Raw genomic sequence first — 22,742 nt, forward strand, 5'->3', positions numbered from 1 at the left:
TTATCCTGGATTCTGAACTCTCCTTTCGGCTCACATCCAATCACTTTCCAAAGCTTGCCGCCTCAACCTCCGCAACATCTCTAAACTACGTCCCTTTCTAACCAATGAAACCACAAAGCTCCTGATTCACTCCCTGGTTATCTCTCGCCTTGACTACTGCAACTCCCTCCTCATTGGCTTACCTTTAAATAGACTATCCCCCCTTGAGTCCATCATGAATGCTGCTGCCAGACTCATCAACCTTACAAACCGCTCATTGCCTGCTACCCTTCTCTGCCAATCCCTCCATTGGCTGCCACTCGCCCAACAAATTAAATTCAAAATACTAACAATAAGTTACAAAGCCATCCACAACTCTGCCCCCAGCTACATCACTAGCCTAGTCTCAAAATACCAACCTAATTGCCCTCTCTGTTCTTCCCAAGACCTCCTGCTCTCTAGCTCCCTCATAACCTCCTCCCATATCCGCCTCCAGGACTTCTCCCAAGCCTCGCCCATCCTCTAGAATTCCCTACCCCAATCTGTCAGACTGTCTCCAAATTTATCCACTTTTAGGCAATCCCTGAAAACTTTTCTCTTCAGAGAAGCTTATCTTGCCTCCATATAACAACTGCACTATTTTCTCTATTAGCTCATCCCCCACAGCTATTACCCTTTTGTATAACTTGACCCTCTCTCCTAGATTGTAAGCTCTAACGAGCAGGGCTCTTTGATTCCTCCTGTATTGAATTGTATTGTAATTGTACTGTCTGCCCTAATGTTGTAAAGCGCTGCGTAAACTGTCGGCGCCTTTTTAAATCCTGTATAATAATAATAATAATACATATATATATATATATATATATATATATATATATATATATATATTAGCCAAGACCAAGAGCGGTGGACTGTTTTACTCACTGATGGGGACTAATAGGCGGCACTGATAAGCAGCACTGATGGGCACTGATAGGTGGCACTGATATGCAGCACTGATGGGCACTGATAAGTGGCACTGATGGGCACTCATAGGCGGTACTGATTGGCACTAATGGGCGGCACTAAAAGATGGCACTGATAGGCAGCACTGATCAGGAGGCATTGATAGGCAATCAGGAGCTTGTGATGGGAACACCCTCCACAGGATAACCTGACACAGGATTAGCGGGCAGACTTACAGTCCTTGCGGTCAAATATGGATTTAATCATCAAGGCTGCAGACAAGGGGGGAAACATAGTTCATATGGATCAGGTTGGATATTGAAGGATGTGTCAGCGTATACTTAGTAATAGACAATGTTATACTCCCTTCCCCATCATTAACCAGGAAAGAGACCAAAAAAGATTGTTTGCTATCCTTGACCGTGCCTTGGCCAATGGTCTCACTGATAAGGAGACAGTGGAATATCTTAAAGTAGACTGTCCAAGAGTGCCAATTTTCTACGCACTTCCAAAGGTCCATAAATCTGTAGATGACCCCCTGGTCGTCCGATTATCTGGGGTGCTGGATCACTCACTGAGAAAGCCAGTGAATATTTTGACAAAATTCTACAGCCTTTTGTATGGGGCCAATCTTCTTTTGTAAAAGATGCTGTCCACTTACATTATTACATGATGTGGTGCTGCCGGAGGGCACACTTTTGGCAACACTGGACATCAAGGCACTCTATTCATCTATACCTCACAAAAAGGGCCTACGGGCCATCAATCAGGGGCGGATCAGGGGGGGGCAACGGGGCAATTGCCCCCCACCGAGAATGTGGGTGAGTGGGTGGGCAGGCATCGCTGTGGGTGAGAGAGCCGGCGGGCGGCTCCACGTCTGAGAGCACGGGCAGCTGTGCGGCTCAGTGACAGTGTGAGCGGCTGCTGGCCAATCAGGGAGCCGGCGGGCGGGGGAGCAGAGAGATAACATCATCTCTCACCGCCCAGCGCCGCCCTGCATCCCTGCAGTTCCGCCCTAACTGTAGAATGCACAGGCAGCCGTGGCAGCAGAGAGATTACATCATCTCTCTGCTGGCCCTGGGGCGGGATGCAGCGCTGACACATCCGCTCAGGATGAGCCCTGTGTTCGCTCTGCTCCCATCACTCTCCCAGCGGCAGCAGCCAGCCCATTCCTCCCTGCCCAGCACTGATGACAGGGAGGTCACCAGTTGAAGAAGCCTGACTCTGGGACACAGCAGACAATTATAGCAGGCAAGTGACAATCCACAACGTGTGACATGGGACGTGGCAAGTGACAATATGCAATGTGTGGCACGGGACGTGGCAAGTGACAATCCACAACGTGTGGCATGGGACATGGCAAGTGACAATCTGCAACGTGTGGCATGGGACGTGGCAAGTGACAATCCGCAACGTGTGGCATGGGAAGTGGCAATTGACAATCCGCATCTAGTGGCATGGGACTTGGCATGTTACAATCCGCAACGTGTGGCATGGGATGTGGCAAGTGACAATCTGCAACGTGTGGCATGGGACGTGGCAAGTGACAATCTGCAACGTGTGGCATGGGACGTGGCAAGTGACAATCTGCAACGTGTGGCATGGGACGTGGCAAGTGACAATCTGCAATGTGTGGATGAATTGGGAAATACGTGGATTACTACCTACAGCCCTTGGTTCATTCCACGCCCTCCTATTTAAAAGACACCAGGGACACCATTAAACTTTTGGAATCGGTTCCATTTCGGGAAGGGATGTTCCTTGCCACAGCTGATGTGGCAGCACTATATACGTGCATACCCCATGACTTAGGCTTTGACGCCGTTGAGAGTTTTTTGTCCAGGGATGCTCGACTTCCCCTTTTGCAACGTAATTTCATTATGCAACTGTTGAGGTTTGCCACTCGGCATAACTATTTCTGGTTCCAGGACCAGTTCTATTTGCAGAAGAGGGGCGTGGCTATGGGCACTAAATTTGCGCCCAGCCTCGCGAACCTCTTCATGGCACAGTGGGAGGAGGATGTCGTCTATGCTGACCGAAGGCCGGAGTTGGTTCTCTGGGCCAGGTACATAGACGACATCCTCCTCCTATGGGATGGAGACCGTAACTCCCTGGATGACTTTATGATCATCCTCAATTCAAACGATAGGGGAATCTCTTTAAGCTATGAGGCTAGTACCTCTAGTGTTCATTTTTTAGATCTGGAGATTCTGGCCATGGAGGACCATTTGGAATTTAAAACTTATTTCAAACCGACCGACCGGAATGGTTACATTCCGGCCGATAGTTGCCACCAAGACCAATGGCTTAAGGCGATTCCACGTGGCCAATTTCTAAGGTCGCGCCACAACTGCAGTAGAACTTCAGACTTCCTGGCTCAGTCTCAGTTACTCAAGACTAGATTTCTCGAAAAGGGCTATAAATTAGATCTTCTGGACAGGGAGATTAATGCAATCTTGTCTGTTGAGAGAATGTCTACATTGACAGAGCATCCCAAGAATACCTCAGATTCAAAATTCAAGTGGGCTTTCACCACCACCCACTCTTTACAGTCTAAACAAGTTAGAAATATTTTTAGGAAGCACTGGAAAGTGCTTCTCAACGATAGATTGTTGGGTCCAGTTCTCCCTGAACAAGCTGCAGTGATCTTTAGGGGTGCACGATCCATTCAGGGGCAGGTGGCCCCGAATGTGATCGACCCTTTAAAAAAGGTATCTTTTTTCAAGACTGCAAAGGTTTTTATCCGTGTCGAAGGTGCAACGTGTGTCACCACAATATTGGAGGGCGACATAAAATGCTAACATTCACTTCCACTGTGACATCCCATATATACCACATAAAACAATTTGCTACGTGCTCTTCCCAATATATTGTTTATTTAATAACATGCCCTTGCCATAAACAGTATGTTGGTCGCACTATCAGGACCTTTTCCATTCGTGTCAATGAACACATGGCTGGAATTAAGGGTGGAAAAAGTAAACACACGGTACCACGACATTATTTACAAAATCATAATAAAGATCCTTCTGGTACACTTTTTCAAGTTATAGATAGATTCATCCCACATTGGAGGGGAGAGTCGCGACTTCGAGGCGTATCACGCCTCGAAACTTACTGGATCCATGAGCTGAGGTCCTACTTTCCGTTCGGTTTGAACGTGGAGTGGGACCTCAACTCCTTCATCAATCTATCCTAGTGGCTATTATTCATTGATTCTGGATGGGTTGTCATTCAGAGTCTTTTGAAGTAGGACCCCTCGGCCTATGTTCAACACACTTCATTCCCTTGGGGTCACCTTCCTGTCATGGATTCTATTTCCTTTCACATAACTCATTTAACATAATTAAATTTTTCCCATGTAATACACCATTGAATATTTTCCTTTATATACAATTCATTTTGGCTTCATTTGTCTATTTGTTAGACTTCAAGTTGGTCAGGTCTGATATGTTTATGTAATATATTTTTTTAGCTCATTTATATAGAATATTATTTATCTTTATTGTACATTATCACTCTGCTAGGATGTGCACCAGTTGTTTTCTAAGTGCCGACCTCTAGTTGTTTTGTTTTTGGTGATGATAGGCAGTACGCTGCTGAATCCTCCCCCTCCGCGGTCATGTGGCAACATTTCTTCCGATCACATGATCGGAGAGGGCTGGGTTCGGAGCCGGTGGCGTGGCGCTGTCCCCTCCCATCCAGTGTACGCAATGGCGTCTTTGGGACTTCGGGCGGGGTTTGCGTGACGTCGTCCTTTCCGGACCACGTGACCTAGGAAGTGACGCTTGGCGGGCTTTTTCCGCCAAGCAGCTTCCTTTGTTTGATACGTGTTGTTGACTGACTCCTGGGTGCGGTTCAGACTGGGAGACCGCGTCTTTGGAGCAGACACCCGTCCATCATTCTTTTTTGATTTTGATTGGTTCGTGTGTTACCAGGATACATTTCCGGTTCACCGGACACCAGGGATCCAATGTAATTGGTCCAGGGGTCATACCTTTTAGGACACATTGTTTATAAATATTAGCAGCGTGGAGGGGGTAGCTCATGCCCCTGTTGAAGACCCCTGGGTCGAAACGCGTCGGACGATCTTCCCCTCTTCACGCTGCTCTTGCCAGTTTTTACAGTGATCACTTTTTTATTTGTATGGTTTTTAGAAATAAAAATCCCTGTTTTATCTGCACTATGCGGAAGTTTTGATTTCTCTATACATACCATCCTGATGAGAGAGACCGTATTCCATTGGCCATTTTCACCAAGATTCTTTGGAAAAGCCCAGTTTGATAACCCTTCCAGATGATTGTTTGATGTCCATTGGTCGAAGGATATCGGGTCGGCTTCAACCTTCTGGATATTCCATCATCCCTTCAGTGGAGTCGAAGTATACCGCAGGAGTTCCAGCCTTCTGGAGATCTCTTCATCGCCTCGGTGGGGCTCAATGTTTTATTGACTCCATGTCGTAAGACACGGGAGTCCACTCCATCCGGTAAGAGTACCCACCCTTCTCCATTTATTGATGTTTCATACCCCTGATGTTGTTCTTCTATCACGGATTCACAACACATATCACTGACTGTGTTTTGGTTTCACCTACGGAGTTATACCACCTACACTAGTCCTCGCAGGACTTTCCTAACACTTAGTGTGGATTGATTTCTTTCCACAGTGTGGACTTATCACTTTCCTTTGCATAATAGCAGTTTTGATTTCATGAACTCATGTTTTATCACTAGGTGTAATGTTCACGGACTGTTCACATTGTTAATTCACCTCTTTGAGCGCTGCATTTCCCTTTTTATTTGTATTCCATTGTTAGTCACAATGTGTGCAGCGGCTGTTTTTCTTATAATTTTGTTTTCTTTTTAGAAGCGCATTGTTTTTGTATTTTTTCATACCTCTTACTAAATACCTTGAATTTTCTACTTTTCAAAAAGGGATAATTTGGGGGATATTTGTTCTGTCCTGGTGTTTTCAGGCCTCAAGAAATGAGATAAGCCATCAATACATCAGGATTGATCGATTTTCAGATACTGTATACAACATCGTTTGTGGACTCTATAACTTTTCTACAGACTAAATAATATACACTGATTTGGGCTATTTTCACCAAAAAAATGTTCAGTCTTTTTTTGTTTATTTAGCAAAAAATAAAAAAAACAGTGGTGATCAAATACCAACAAAAGAAAGCTCTATTTCTGTCAAAACAATTTCATATGGGTACAGTGTTGCATGACCGCGCAATTGTCATTCAAAGCGCTGAAAGCTGAAAATTGGCATGGGCAGCAAGGGGGTAAAGGTGCCCGATATTAACGTGGTTAAGCAACTGTGAATATTGAACAGTCTAAGGCCTCACAGCTGGGGACCATGAGGCAAGTCTCTTTGACATCTGGTTACCCTGTACAACTGCACAGCTGTAGGTACTCTCAGGAACACTGTACAGTACAAGATGGCACTCTTATCTGAGCTCACAGTCCAAGATACTGCTGAGGATGGGGAATGGCCAGTATCTGAAACCCTATGAGAACTGTCTCAGTTCAAGCTATCCCTGGCACTTATATCCCAAAGCACACAGTCAAAAGGAATTATTTCAGGGTCAGTACTCACAAGTCCCCAGGACAGCTGCCACCTTCCAGCTTCCTCCTAGTGAGTGGGGAAAATCCTTCTATAGATCGGATCCCTTCGGTGAAGCTCTGCAGCCAGTTCCAGGTCTCTTCCAAGTCTCCAGTCCCAAAACCTTTGTGAACAGCAGCATAATCCAGGGCTTGTCTCAGGAGCAAAGCCCCCTCCAAGGCTGCGGACTTTTTATCAGCTGCTCAGACACCATTTGGGTGCACCTCCTGATGGATTGGCTAGGACCTGATCAATATTCAGGCTGGCCATTTGAATTTTCCCTCCCTAAGCTCTGGAAGCTCCTTCCAGAAGCAGGGGGAAGCAAACTCCCAGGCTGTGAAACCCTGAACAAACCAGGCCAAACAATTTTCGTTCCCTTGATTACAAAAGGAGCCAGAAACAAAATCTACCTAACAGCCCAATAGAAGGGTGCTACATTTTTTTTTAATGCTGACGATGTCCTGCTACATCTTTACGGCAGGTTGCATGTGTTTTTTTCACAGGGCATATTGCCTTATTATTGTTTGTTTCGTTTTTTCACGGACCCCTTTTTTCAACAGATCTACCAGAAAAATGGGAGGTCTGCTGTACTGAAAGCTCCTTGTCCCTTAGCAGCAGCAGGTACTAACAGTGGCCTTTACCTGTGAGCAGTGTCACAAAATGAATCAGATTACCTAGCCCTTACAGTCCCCTGCACGCTGCCCCTGCTCCTGGACAAAATCCTTCCTTGCTACTGTTCTGGCTCTTCCTCAGAACCCTTCCCCCATTGGTAGCTCACACAGATGGTCTGCCACCTCCTTATACACCCTCTCCTCATGTTTAAACCCCTCACACTAAACACCTTTGCTGGAAGATTACTTCCTCTTGCTATTCCTTGCCTGATGTCCCTTGACTGCTGTGTGGCTGAACCCTCCTCTCCCCCTATGGTCATGATGCTGTCTTCCTCACCCTCAATATCTGAGAAAAAGGAAGCTTGCCCATGACATAGATCATCCTCCTACAGCGAATCAGCAATCATGTGATCAAATAATTTCCCCAACTCCTCTTAGCCAGTTTGCTGGGCTATGGTGGAGTTGGTAGAAAAGGAGGAGAAAAGTGGCACATTAGAATCACTTGCAGACAACTGACTTTGGCAGGATAAACAGGCACTTCACTTCCCACTGTGTGCAGTGTGGTTGTCTTGCATGGCCACTCTGAGATAGAAAAGGCAGATGTGCCCTGGCTATATACCACCACTTTGTCCTGCAGACCCTGCTCGCCACCCAGGGCTGGACTGGGACAAAAATTTGGCCCTGGACTTCATCCAGACCGGCCCACTTTAATTTTGCAAACACACACAAAAACAGGTGGCCAAAAGCCCTGAGTTCCCGACCAACCCCAGGCTTTGGGACTCAGGGCTAATAATGGTCATTGGTAATACGAGGACCCAGTCGGGTGGGGGGCTTATGAACAGGTGGGGAGTATATGACCAGGTGAGGGGGTATATGACCAGGTGAGGGGGTATATGACCAGGTGGGGGGTATATGACTAGGTGGTGGGGTATATGACAAGGTGGGGGTATATGACCAGGTGAGGGGGTATATGATTAGGTAGGCGGGGTATATGACCAGGTGAGGGGTATATGACCAGATGGGGGGGTATATGACCAGGTGAGGGGGTATATGACCAGATGAGTGGGTATATTATTAGGTGGGGGGTATATGACCAGGTGAGGGTGTATATGACCAGGTGGGGGGTATATGACTAGGTTAGGGGACTCACTTTCTGAGCTTCTTGACTATAAAACTCTGTAACCAGCTGCCTGCCAATGCCTTGACCCCCAAACCCTCTGTGATGAGCCCGATAGTACCTCTCTCTCAGGTCCCTCAGTTGGGCAGGGAGGAGAAGTTGACCGCTGATCTCTGCACACAGAAGATGATCTCAGGACTGGAGGGGAAGAAGTATTAGGCGGAGCTCCTCCAATCCATCTCCCGGCCAGAGGAACGACAGAGTCCTGTGGTGACAGTGCTAGGTGCCCGATCAGACAATCAGGCTCCTCCGATCTCCCCGATTACACCATCGAGTCCTTCACTCTGAGGCTAAGCATGCCACAGCGCAGGACCGGAGAAGATTGAGGAGGAGGTGGGTGGAATTTAGCACTAGACCTCCTCCGCTATGAATGTCGGGGCCTCACTGTGTGTGTGTGATGTCACTGGTTGCTAGACGCCAGGCGGTAGGCATTCCTAGCAACCAGTTAGTACAATAGAGCTGGTAGGGTGGCTGGCTGTGTTAGTTTCATTCCGGGACACTGTATTGTCCCGAAATGAAGGTGCCCGGGACCTGGAACAGACATGCCAAATGGCACCCTAAAACTGGCCCACTGAGCCATTGGCCCACCGGGAAACTCCCGTTAGTCCCAATGGTCAGTACATGCCTGTCGCCACCTATTACCTCCATGTGCACAACCTCTGCTTCTCACTGTAGACTTGACAAACTTTTTTAAATTAAGAACATTGGCTAAATTCTGCATTGATGTTCTGCAAACAAGGGATGGCATTGTGTGTGTCAGGAACAAGTGCACATTGTGGCCTCGCCCTAACAAAAGAAAAGAAAATATACCTCCCCAAAAAAACATAAACCCTGATTTTGGGAAGGTTAGGCAGATGTATTCTACATTTAAAGAGGAACTTTACCCTGGATAAAAAAAAAGTCAGCAGCTACAAATACTGTAACTGCTGACTTTTAATAAGCATGCACTTACTATTCCAGGGATCCAGAGCTGTCATCATCCAGTCCAGTTCTTTTGGTCCTCTGCGCCATTATCTTGAATGTGAAAAGCCAGCTCTGACTTCCTGGTGCTTCACAGCTGACTTCCCAATGCGCACTCACCTGTAGCGCTGTGCTTTCTCAATGTACCTGCTGCCTCCTGGGACCTGTGACAAGTCCCAGAAGGCTGCAGACGGGGGGGCTGAACCTCCGCCTTGATCGCCTCTGTGATCCGAGTGGAAGTGGAGCCGGTACCTGTCTGAAATAGGTACCTGCTCCAAGAAAAAGAGAACTTATTCCTCTGCTGTGTGCAGCCCAACAACCACATCAATACAAAAAAAAAAAACAAAAACAAAGAAACAAAAAGGAAAAAAAAAAGATATTTTCATATGAAAGTATAAAATATAAGTAACAGCAAAAAAACTATTGTGGACAGGAATCTGTCATGTAACTTTGTGGCAACCCCAACCAAGAAATGTCCACTGGATGCACTGTCCAGCCACTGTACAATATCTGTGGCTGTTGTCTTTCAAATAATACATTTTATTTTATTTTTTAAAAAATAAAACTTGCTTTGTTTTAGTCTATTTGCTGCCTATTGAAGTGCTTGCATACTGTCCCGGCCAATTGTTACCAAACGTAAACTCATAAAATAGATAAAACATGTTCAATACCTAGTGGAAATGTAACAAATGAGTGCAAATATGTGTGTACACATAAACGCATGTACCTCAAAGTGCTAACAGGAATGCTATTGAACGTGGTGACAAAATATTAATGTAAACGCATGAACACATGTAATTCACAGCGCTGTCATGCATATGACAAAACAATTGATAAACATCAATAAGTAAATTATTAGCCCATTGTCATTATAACATTTGTTAAACTCTAATATGAATATGAATAAAAAGTGATGAAATCCATAAATCCTCAACAAATTGACAATAGAGTGCACTCTGAAATGCTGAGATGTTAAATCATTCAACAATATAGTTCCCAATAGTGTAAAATTTTAAAGTAAAACATTTTTTTCATTTTGGATAGAGTAAGGGAGGGTTTTTTCTTGCCATTTGTGTGTCCCCGTTGGAACAAATCCCCTTAAGGCCCCTTTCACATGATCGGACCGTTCAGGTCCGCCTGTCAGTTTTGACGGCGGACCTGAACGGGCGCTCCATGTTAGCCTATGGAGCGACGGATGTCCCTATGTCCAGATCCGTCGCTGGCGGATCGGATCGGGTGAGATCTGACGAAAACGGACATGCTGTCCATTTTCATCCAATCCCTCCATAGGCAGCAGCGGTGCCTGACAAGCCCCTCCCCGCTCAGTGAGCAGAGAGGGACCTGTCATCCGCCAGCTCAGAGGAGATCAATGGACTGATCTCCTGCTGAGCCGGCGGACCGAGGCAGGCTTCGTGGAAACGGAGTCTGCCTCGTGTGAGTGAGGACTTACAGTATTATTTTCCTGGGAACAGCCCAAAATGTAGCATTTTCTTTAACATTTACTGTCAGTGGTTACTGAAAACAGGACAAATAGAGAAGGTGAATCTCCCTAACAGTGGCACAGACAGCTATAAAAACTGACAGATGTTCTAACCCCTCTCCACTGTTTTCAAAAACTAAAAAAAAAAAAAGTTTTGCCTTTTAGTTACACTTTAACCACTTCAGCCCCGGAAGATTTGGCTGCTCAATGACCAGGCCATTTTTTGCGGTACAGCACTGTGTCGCTAACAATTGCACGGTGTTATCCAAAAAAAATGTACGTTCTTTTTTTCCCACAAATAGAGCTTTCTTTTGGTGGTATTTGATCACCTCTGCGGTTTTTATTTTTTGCGCCATAAACAAAAGACTGACAATTTTGAAAAAAATACAATATCTTTTACTTTTTGCTATAATAAATATCCCAATTTAAAAAAAAAAATTTTTCCTCAGTTTAGGCCGATATGTATTCTTCTACATATTTTTGGCTAAAAAAAAATGCAATAAGTGTATATTGATTGGTTTGAGCAAAAGTTATAGTGTCTACAAAATAGGTGATAGATTTAAGGAATTTTTTAAATTATTTTTTGTTTTACTAGTAATGGCGGTGATTTTTATCAGGACTGCAATATTGAGGCGGACACATCGGACACTTTTGACACATTTTTGGGACCAGTGACAATTATACAGCAATCAGTGCTATAAAAATGCCCTGATTACTGTAAAAATATCACTGGCAGGGAAGGGGTTAACATTAGGGGGCGATCAAGGGCTTAAATGTGTTCCCTAGTGTGTTCTAATTGTGGGGGGAGTGGGTCTGATTAGGAGGAGACAGAGATCGGTGTTCATACATAGTATGAACACATGATCTGTCTCCTCTCACCTGAGAGAACTGGGATCTGTGTGTTTACACACACAGATCCGGTTCTCACTCTGTCACGAGCAATCGCGGGTGCCCGGCGGTCATCACGCCCACCGGGCACTCGCATCAGCTCCGGCAGCGAGCCGTGGGCACACGCACGTGCCTCCGGCAGCTCGCGCACGCCCCCTAGTGGCCAAAAGGCGAAGCGACATAAGGTAATGTCGTTTTGCCCAGGGGAGCCAACCTGCCGCAGTACAACTGTGGCAGCTGGTCGGGAAGGGGTTAAATTTCTTTATTAAAACCACAGTAGAACACTCACATAGATCCCAATGAATACCAACACTGTTAGAACAGATTTCACTATCCAAGATGCCGGTTGGCCAACCAGCGTGCATGTGTCCGAGCTCCCACTCACGCGTTTTGTCATACTCAGAGCCACATTATTAGGATTTTAGTTCATTATATATTCTGTAATTAGGTATTGTGCTGGCAGCTTCTTTCTTCTAGACCCAAGCATAGGTTTTCTTTGAATTTGATTATAAAATTTTATGAATAATTGGAGATGCAGGGATGGGATAGGATTCAGAGAACACAAGGTTGTGATTTTTAGGTGTTTTTGTGCACTCTGCAGTGTGGTGCTGGGAAAAAATAGTTCACAAACTATACTAGTAAACTGTTTTGCCACTGGAAAATGTGTGGATATTTATGGCATTAGCTTTATTTTTTGAGGCTGCATTCATACTGGCATTAACCATGCTGCAAATTCCAGCAGCAAGAATCTACTGATTCCTGTGGCTGATGTTAGCTGTGTGCAGATTGCTGCATCCACTGAGTCCATACAGTGCAGTGACAGACTGTGGGCAGCTGCAGCTATTTCTGATTGTCTGCACTGCCAGCAGTTATCTGTGGTGATTGTCGCTGGATGCACTTTTTTCATGTTTACATGAAAGTGGTTGTAAACCTTTATATATACCCAATGAAGTGACTAGCCTCAGGTGATGCACAGGGATTAACCACTTGCCCTCCAAAGGAATTTACCCCCTTTCTGACCAGGCCATTTTTTGCTATTCGGCACTGCGCAGTCATGAAATGCTGTACCCAAATGAAATTTATATAATTTTTTTCCCCAAACAAATATAGCTTTCTTTTGGTGGCATTTGATCAACACTGGGTTATTTTTGTTTTGTTTTTTGCAATATAAACAAAAAAGACTGACAGTTTTGAAAAAAATATATATTTTTGACTTTCTGTTATAAAACATATCTAAAACAAATAAATCTCTTTATAAATTTTAGCCAATGCATGTCTTTTGTAAAAAAAAATAAATAAATAAATCCCAATAGGTGTGCATTAATTGGTTTGTGTGAAAATTATAGCATCTACAAACTACGAGATATATTACTGGAATGTTTATTTTTTTTTTTTTATACTACTAATGGTGGTGATAAACGACTTATAACAGGACTGCGATAGTGCAACAGGCAGTCTGATACCAACTGACGCTGGGGGGAACTGACTGCCACTGATATCACCAGTGACATTAATACAGTGATCAGTGCTAATAAAATGCATTGTCACTATAATAATGACACTGGGTAGGAAGGGGTTAACGTCTAGGGCGATCAAAGGGTTAGTTGTATGCCTAACTATGTGTAATGTGTGTAAATTGTACTGTTTTTTTTACTAAGGATCTTGTCATTTTTATTCCCTGCTTAGCAGGGAATGAGAAAACAAGATCCCCTGTTTGTGAACACAGGTCTGTATTGTTTACAATGGCGGAGCTGTATTCAGTGCCGATCATCGGGTCCTGGCAGTCAACCATTGGCCAGGATCTGGTGATTGGCATGTGCTGTAACGAATCACAGCACAACTGGGCCGGCGAGCACATGCGCCCCCTCACCGAGTGCGCAGAACATACTAGGTATGTGCCGCAGAATATTTAAGTTATACGGTCAGGTAAGCTGTTAAATTAATCCTCCTACATACATTGTACCTGTTTATCTGCACAATATAGCCTGTACATCCATTCAAAGTCCAAAATTTACACTGGATCTCTCAGCTCTAAAAAGCAGGGGTGGGGAGCTGAAGTTACACTATGCAGATCTCAGTGAGCACTGATTGGAGGAAAGGGACACACACCCCTTCACACAGCACAACAGAGCTGAGGCTGTCAGTCACAGGCTGTGTACTGGAGCTCCATCCACGGTCACCTTTTTTTCTTTTGATTTCAGGAAAACTTGTCAGAAGTGACTCATACAGATAACAGAGGACCAAGGCAGCAGACAGAAATGACACTTGGTGCTCTGGATTGAGACAAGGCAAGTACACAGTACAGAGGGATATGCTTTGTTCATATTTCTTGTCAAACCGTTTTAAAGTTTAACTTAAAGTAAAGCTTTTTTTTTTTTTTTTTGGACAGAGTGGAGAAGGATTTGAACACGCCAGGTTTTATAGCTGTCTGTACCCCCCCCCCCCGGGAGAGGGAGGGTCTTGTTTATTGTTATCATCGAGAGTGAAACTAAAAGAAAAATCACACATTTTTGGCTGTTTCCATAACAGTATTAGAGGGGAAATCTTCTGATGGGCACACTAGTTCAGGTGATCAGGGATTCCTTATTTTTGGAGAGATTTCCTCTCATTTCCTGTTAGCTATGGGACATAAAGTGAAGGGAAATCTCACCAATGGGACACAGATGCCAAAAAAACTGACAGGGGTTATTCTAGCAGCCAAAATGAAATAAAAAGTTTTGCCTTTAATTATACATTAAGAATAAGAATTTTTAATTGAACAAGACTGTCTCTTTTTTATGCTACGGTGTGGATGGCTTTGAGATGGCTCATAGCATGCAACTACAGCCTTTTATTCTCTAACCAGCTCTAGCAACTAGTATTGCCCCGTACACACGGTCGGATTCTCCGACGGAAAATGTGTGATAGGAGCTTGTTGTCGGAAATTCCGACCGTGTGTAGGCTCCATCACACATTTTCCATCGGATTTTCCGACACACAAAGTTTGAGAGCTTGCTATAAAATTTTCTGACAACAAAATCCGTTGTCGGAATTTCCGATCGTGTGTACACAAATCCGACGCACAAAGTGCCACACATGCTCAGAATAAATAAAGAGATGAAAGCTATTGGCTACTGCCCCGTTTATAGTCCCGACGTACGTGTTTTACGTCACCGCGTTCAGAATGATCGGATTTTCCGACAACTTTGTGTGACCGTGTGTATGCAAGACAAGTTTGAGCCAACATCCGTCGGAAAAAATCCTAGGATTTTGTTGTCGGAATGTCCGATCAATGTCCGACCGTGTGTACGGGGCATAAGAAATACACTAACCCAGTGTCTGAGTTTTGTCAAAAGGGCGTGTGCCAGGATCTTGTCTTGCATACTAATGGTACACAATTGTCGTGCAACAAACACGAACGTAGTGACGTACTACGAGGAATTTTAGCTCTTGAGAGCCACCCTTTGGGCCCTTTCTGTTAATTTTGTGTTTGGTGAGCATTGATTCCGAGCATGCGTGTTTGTACATTCGACTTTTGTGTGACGGATTTGTGTACTGACCATATGAGAATCTGATGGTAAACCGCTGTCCGCTGAAAATTTACTAGTCTGTCATCCAACATTTGTTGGCCGAAAGTTGGACAAAATTATCAAAAGGAGCATACTAACGGTGAGATTTTAGGAGAACAGTCTATCAACAGACAATCACCTGCCAACAATCATACCGTGTGTACAAGGCTTAAGGCTAGTCATGCATTTTAATATTTCTCTTCTTTAACTCAGAATCAGTAGATAATCCCATCAATGCTAAGGCTCGGTTCACACTGGGGCGGCTCCAAAGTCACCGGACTCTGAAGCCGCCCCGTACAGCGCAACTTCAGCGTGGCTTGCAAGCGATTTCTTTAATAGAAGTCAATGCAAGCTGCTCCTGAGTCGCCCCAAAGTAGTGCAGAAAACTTTTTCTAAGTCGGAGCGACTTGAGTTGCTCCGTTTAGAACGGTTCAATTGCACTGAATGGAGCGCGACTTGTCAGGCAATTAAGTCGCCTGGCAAGTCGCCCCAGTGTAAACCGAGCCTAAACAGCATGGATGGAAGAATCTTCCCTGCCTGCTGTTGTATTCTGACAGCGGCTGCTCCTGTGGCTGTCAGAATACCTGAATAGTCAATGCATTTTATTGCCCGCAGTTGTTGTTCTGCTTAGAATTTTCAGCCCAGCTCCTGCAATTTTCAGACTGAAGTTTGTCAAACCGGGTGGTGCTGATAGGAACCAAGAACAAAAATTTTAGCTGTGGGTCAACATGACTGCTTGTTTCCAACAACATGGTCAGTTGTTCTTTCAGACACTTTCAGTCATAGGGGGTGCACACAGAATCTGGTGCAGCTGTACATTGTAACCAATCAGCTTCTAACGTCAGCTCGTTCAATTAAGCTTTTCCAACAAAATCTGGAAGCTGATTGGTTACCATGCACAGCTGCACCAGATTCTGTATGCTCCAGTTTTAATAAATCTTCCCCACACAATCTAAAGTAATATAACACTGGCCAGTCTGCTAGATAATCCTGCTTGTAAGTATAATTTGGCTTTCTTTATTAATGGGATAAAAATTAAAGGATTTCACTTATTTTCACACTTATAGGGAAAGCATTAAATCTTCAATAAAATTAAAACAAACACAAGTCTTTATTTCCAACACTGGTATTTTACAAAATAGACACAATTCAGTCCACAAATGTACCAAAAAAGCAAGCGACATGAAGGGTTTCAACATATGAATAATAATGGTGAGCAAGACCTGGGCAAAGGTAGGTTGTCTGAATGTGGACTGAGACATATGCTTGTCTCATCAAATGAAGGTTAAGGGAATCTTTAAGGCTAAAGCAACATACAATTAGGATAGGAAGTGTATGTGTGTGTGTGTTGGGGGGGGGGGGGGGGTGGAGGTCTTGGGAGTGGCAAGACATGGCAGTGATATCTGATGTCACAGTGCATCAAAGTTGTAATTTCACAATACAGAACCACAGAGATTGCATGATTGCTCTTAATAACCCCATGAAGTTTGTGTTGGGGTAAATCAAAGAAAGGTCAGTAATGTCCATTAATAAACTTACTCCCAGCCCATCTTACAGCAGCAAAAAATTTAAAAATAAAAAAGTATAATTTATATTATACTATATTTCTTTTTATTGTATATAAATATTTCCCCCCATATAGTGTTGATATACCAACTAGTCTTCCTTAGTCGCTTGTACTTTTTATATATAAATATCTCTGTTTTGAAGGAAATCAAAGTGCGCTGTTGCTTGGAAAAAGGTTGTTGCTCAGAGGATTAACAGAAAGCAGAAGGCTATATAAAAAATAAATACATATGTTTTCCCCACATCTGATCCTTACTCAGTTATAAGGATTAGTAGGAAAGAAATGGCTTGTGCTATCAAAGTCTACTATTTGGGGGTATACTTAAAGGGCCAGTAAACACACACTTATCTACTGTATGTTATATAACTGATAAAAACATTTGCTGATTTGTATGTAATAATGGCAATGATGAAATCTTGCCAACTCAAGTACTTTGAGTGCTTCTTTCAGGGGAGTATTAGCTCAGTATCAACTGTTTTTAAGAATAGATCTCTTACTACAATATCCTATTTATCACAGATGTCATGAAACAAACCTGTATTCTTATCAAACCTGCTTAACAGCTGCTTCTATCAAACAGCAGGCTCATCTAGGTGACTGTAGACCACTTCAGATTTTTCTTTAAAGTGGAATTCCAGGCTATACCTAACTAATCTTAAAAATGCTCCCTCTCCCTCCTAACACCTATGCTGACTAAACTGTGTAAGAAAGATGTAGATACTTACCTATTTTTAGGCCACACCGGTCTGGTCATGTTATCCAAATCCCCTGAGTCAGGGAGCTGCAGCGGAGAGGAGGGACTGTCAACGGATGAGTCACAGGAAACTATGGATGACGTCTCTACTGCAAGGTATTACCAGCCGTTGTTGAGTGCTCTCTCCTCTACAGCCACCACTGGCTGACACAGGGGAGATCAGGTGGCCAAACTGGAACGGACTGAAAATAGGTAAGTATATATATCTTTTTTACACAGGTTAGTCAGCATAGGTGTTAGGAGAGGAGGAGGAGGAGCCTTTTTAAGGTTAGTTAGATAAATAGCCTGGATTTCACTTTAAGTGCTCTATTATGAAAATCTTAGCTTCACCATAGATAATGGTGCTTTTGCTGCTTCCCCTCCTGCAATTTGATAAGTCAGTGAGGCCACTCATCATAGTGATGGGCAAACACACAGCCATTGGGAGGAAGAAGAGGCAGAGCTATGTACAATGGACACTTTCTGGTTTTTAGGTTCTCAGGGCTCAGTTGAACCCATTTTTAGTGAAAGTGGATGTTTAGGAGGTTTAACAAGAGTACACATTAAAGCAAACTTGTCATAATAAAGTGTCCTGAACTAACAAAAGCACGGTGAAGCACACAGCTTATCTTTGCTTCATTTGATAGCACTGTGGGTCTTGGGACCCACTTTCTAGTTGTGCAGAATTGGCATTTCCCCTGCCCATGTCTCACTGTGTGGTTGATTTACTAAAGGCAAATAGACTGTGCATTTTGCAAAGCGCAGTTGCACTCTGCAAGTGTAGTTGCTCCAGAACTTAGTAAATAAGCAGAAGCTCTGCTGATTTCCATCATCCAATCACATGCAAGCAAAAAAGCAGCTATTTTATATTTTCCTTGCACGTGATTGGGTATTATTTGCAAAGTGAAGCTTTACACTGTTTACTTAGCTCTGGAGCAACTGCACTTGCAGTTTATTTGCCTTTATTAAATCAACCTCTTTGTTTTGCCCTGTACCTTATCATCAAGTCATTAAACAAAGGCACTACCACAATGGAGAGTAATTATGGCTATGCAAGAAAGCTTCTATGTTCATAGCCCCTTCTGTATGGCTCTGAGCTGTCAAACCATGCAACAATAAATTTGTTCTGACAGCTTATGCTGATAAAGTTGTCCTGCATTAAGTTAGTTTAGAACATTATTATTATTTCCACATGGTTCACTTTAAGTTTTGTTGAACATCTGATTTGATTTGTTGTAATAGCACCTTTATTGTAATTTGTGTTTATTGGCTCTTATGAAAATTGTGAGCATTTATTTAACACATTAACCTACAGAAGCTAATCGGCTGATCTATGATTGGTCGCTCTTTGTGCTGTTTTCTTTGTGCTGTACTTAATGAATAATGCCCTATGAATCCAGCAAAAAGCTCATTGGCTTTAGACGACAGGCTATAATGTTATCAACAACTGATACGCTGCAGGAAATGTTTTTGAAAACCATGTAATTGTGAGGAGCAGTGCTGGAGAAACAATATAAAATGCTGTTTAGGAACAAATAAGCACTTGTGATACAGTATATGAATTTTAAATAAAGATAGCCCCTCTATTTAGATCTGCTTTACAAAACCTGATATATGTATTAAACTGTAACACTGAAATGTATCTAGGTCACTTTTGTGTCTTACTTTTCCTGAAAGTGCTAAGTAACCAAACATGATGCCCTGCTGGAAATGAGTACAAAGAATCTGTACATGTCTATGTAAAAATTTTCAAGTGACAGTATTAAGCAACTGCTAAACCCATTTCATAGTAAAGTTGGTTGCTGACCCCAAACACAGACACACAGTGTTATATGATTATCTTGTGATGATTTAACACAAGCTGGTGCTGCTTTCACACCCACTGACTGGGAAGCTGTGAAATCCTGCTATGGTGACACTGAGGGATAAATAGGGGATGTGGGAGACCTGGATGCTCATGTATATCTCAGTGAACCAAACGCTCCTCACAGCTTTCAAATGGACTCTTGGTTGCACCACCAAAAACATCCACTTGGCGATCATCCCAGTGGATAAGGTTTCCAGACAAAGGTATTGTGCAGTTTGCGATTCCTTCTATTTCACTATTGGTCAGGACACGATCCCACATATTGAACTGTGCCACCTCTCCTACAAATGCCTGGGTAGCGTCAAATCGACCACCTACAGCATCCTGAAAAAAGAGAACATGGTTCAGTATGCTCAGTCTCAAACTCAGCCTACCAACAAAGATTCAGAATATGTTGCTGTAGTTCATTTTAGGTAGAAAAAAGGAATATACACACGGGTTGAATTAAATGGCAAAATGGCAAAAGAAACTTAAAAACAATTAAAAGTAGCCAACAGTAGATACCTGTTCTTGTCCAAAAATGATGACTCCATTAGGTTTGATTGGGTGCCAGGCAGAGAGGTTCTCATTAGAGCCTTTCTTTTTCCCATCTTGGAAGGCTGTCCACATTCCATCTCTTGTAGTCCAGGCCACACAAATATGATGCCACATTCCATCTTTTAAGCTAACTGGCAGTTGAGTTACCTGTCGGAAGTAAGAAAATGTTTAATTTTCCTGAGCCAATAGTGATCTTCGTCAGATCTTCGTCAGATTGTGTTCTCCTATTAAGACTTCCACCTTTGCAGACCAAATTTAAGAAACCTCACTGTAAGTTTGTTATGTATTACCATTAACACTTCATACTGACATAATTTATGTTTTTTTACAGGAACAGTAGAATTCTGGAAGACTGGGTTATACTTCTGCTTTTAGGATGATTTGGACAAGGGCAAACAAAAAGCCACTGGCCAGCCAAGTAGATTCCCTCACATTGCCCTGATGCTTCAGTTTTTTGCTAAATTCCTAGAAGGATGGGTGTCCTTTCTCTTTACAGAAAAGCAAATCCATTCATTCTTAGCATTTTTACATTTATCAAGACTATTTTTTCTTCAGTTTTTATTTATGCTGAAGACTGGTTATGCAGCTATCAGGATGACCATATCCATATCTTAGAGGTCATACTCAGACCTGCTAGACTGAGGATTGCAAGACTAGCCTGTAAAGCATGGGTGCTCAACCTGTGGCCCTTCAGCTGTTGGGAAACGACAAGTACCATGAGGCATTGCAAGGCTAAACACTTACAAGCATGGCTCGCAAAGGCATGCTGGGACTTGTAGTTTTGCAACAGCGGGAGTGCCACAGGTTGAGCACCCATGCTGTAATGTGACCTGTAAATGCTGGGCTCTGCTTATGGCACTTAGTTTTCTGACTTGTTAGCCACAGGGATTTTGACAGGTCCAAGGCTGTGACACATCCTCTGGTGTGATCCTGATCTCAAGATTCCTTAGGGGGTATGCCTGCAGTAGACATGAAAATTGCCTGGAATGTGACATATAGGTGGTGTTGCGCAGTTCCTATGTTAATTACATGTGACAGCAAAAGATAAAACTATTACATACATGTAAAAATCAATCATGAAAATATATATATATATATATATATATACATACAGTATCTCAAAAAAGTGAGTACACCCCTCACATTTTTGTAAATATTTTATTACGGTGCCTTGCAAAAGTATTCACCCCTTTGGCTTTTTACCTATTTTGTTACATTACAGCCTTTAGTTCAATGTTTTTTTTAATCTGAATTATATGTGATGGATCAGAACACATTAGTCTAAGTTGGTGAAGTAAAATTAGAAAAATATATACATAAAACTATTTTTCAGAAAAAAAAAATGATAATTGGCATGTGCATATGTATTCACCCCCTTTGTTATGAAGCCCATAAAAAGCTCTGGTGCAACCAATTACCTTCAGAAGTCACATAATTTGTGAAATGATGTTCACCTGTGTGCAATCTAAGTGTTACATGATCTGCCATTACATATATGCACCTTTTTGAAAGGTCCCAGAGATTGACACCTAAGCAAGAGGCACCATTAACCAAACACTGCCATGAAGACCAAGGAACTGTCCAAATAAGTAAGAGACGATGTTGTTGAGAAGTACCAGTCAGGGTTAGGTTATAATAAAATATCCAAATATTTTATGATCCCTAGGAGCACCATCAAATATATCATAACCAAATGGAAAGAACATGGCACAACAGCAAATCTGCCAAGAGACGGACGCACACCAAAACTCACTGACCGGGCAAGGAGGGCATTAATCAGAGAGGCAGCACAGAGACCTAAGGTAACCCTGGAGGAGCTGCAGAGTTCCACAGCAGAGACTGGAGTATCTGTACATAGGACAACAATAAACCGTACGCTCCATAGAGTTGGGCTTTATGGCAGAGTGGCCAGAAGAAAGCCATTACTTTGAGGAAAAAACAAAATGGCACATTTTGAGTTTCCAAACAGGCATGTGGGAGACTCCCAAAATGTATGGAGGAAGGTGCTCTGGTCTGATGAGACTAAAATTTTACTTTTTGTCCATCAAAGAAAATGCTATGTCTGGCGCAAACCCAACACATCACATCACCCAAAGAACACCATCCCCACAGTGAAACATGGTGGTGGCAGTATCATGCTGTGGGGATGTTTTTAAGCAGTCGGGACTGGGAAACTGGTCAGAGTTGAGGGAAAGATGGATGGTGCTAAATACAGGGATATTCTTGAGCAAAACCTGTACCACTCTGTGTGTGATTTGAGGCTAGGACAGAAGTTCACCTTCCAGCAGGACAATAAGTCCAAACACACTGCTAAAGCAACACTTGAGTGGTTTAAGGGAAAACATGTAAATGTGTTGGAATGGCCTAGTCAAAGCCCAGACCTCAATCCAATAGAAAATCTGTGGTCAGACTTAAAGATTGCTGTTCACAAGGGAAAACCATCCAAGTTGAAGGAGCTGGAGCAGTTTTGCAAGGAGGAATGGGCAAAAATCCAAGTAGTAAGATGTGGCAAGCTCAGACTTATCCAAAGCGACTTGGAGCTGTGATAGCCGCAAAAGGTAGCTCTACAAAGTATTGACTTTAGGGGGGTGAATAGTTATGCACAATTACTTTTTCTGTTATTTTGCCTATTTGCTGTTTGCTTCACAATAAAAAAAAAATCTTCAAAGTTGTGGGCATTTTCTGTAAATTAAATGATGCAAATCCTCAAACAATCCATGTTAATTCCAGGCACTGTGTATCTTTTCATGTGACAATACTGAAGAAATGACACTTTGCTACAATGTAAAGTAGTGAGTGTACAGCTTGTATAAAAGTGTAAATTTGCTGTCCCCTCAAAA

At 43.1% G+C, this 22,742-nt stretch overlaps 1 protein-coding gene across 1 annotated transcript in view; it reads right to left on the bottom strand.

Annotated features, from left to right (window-relative positions):
* Positions 1-16,290: 16,290 nt before the first annotated feature.
* Positions 16,291-22,742, bottom strand: part of NPTXR (neuronal pentraxin receptor) — a 132,989-nt gene continuing 126,537 nt past the window's right edge. Inside the window, exons 4-5 of the mRNA XM_073592540.1 lie at positions 19,870-20,049; positions 16,291-19,689 (exon numbers count right to left, since the gene is read on the bottom strand). Of these exons, the coding sequence (XP_073448641.1) occupies positions 19,465-19,689; positions 19,870-20,049 (405 nt within the window). The 3' untranslated portion in view covers positions 16,291-19,464. The remainder of the gene's footprint in view (positions 19,690-19,869; positions 20,050-22,742) is intronic.

Source organism: Aquarana catesbeiana, linkage group LG07, assembly GCF_042186555.1.
Source record: "Aquarana catesbeiana isolate 2022-GZ linkage group LG07, ASM4218655v1, whole genome shotgun sequence".
NCBI classification, from domain to species: Eukaryota; Metazoa; Chordata; class Amphibia; order Anura; family Ranidae; genus Aquarana; species Aquarana catesbeiana.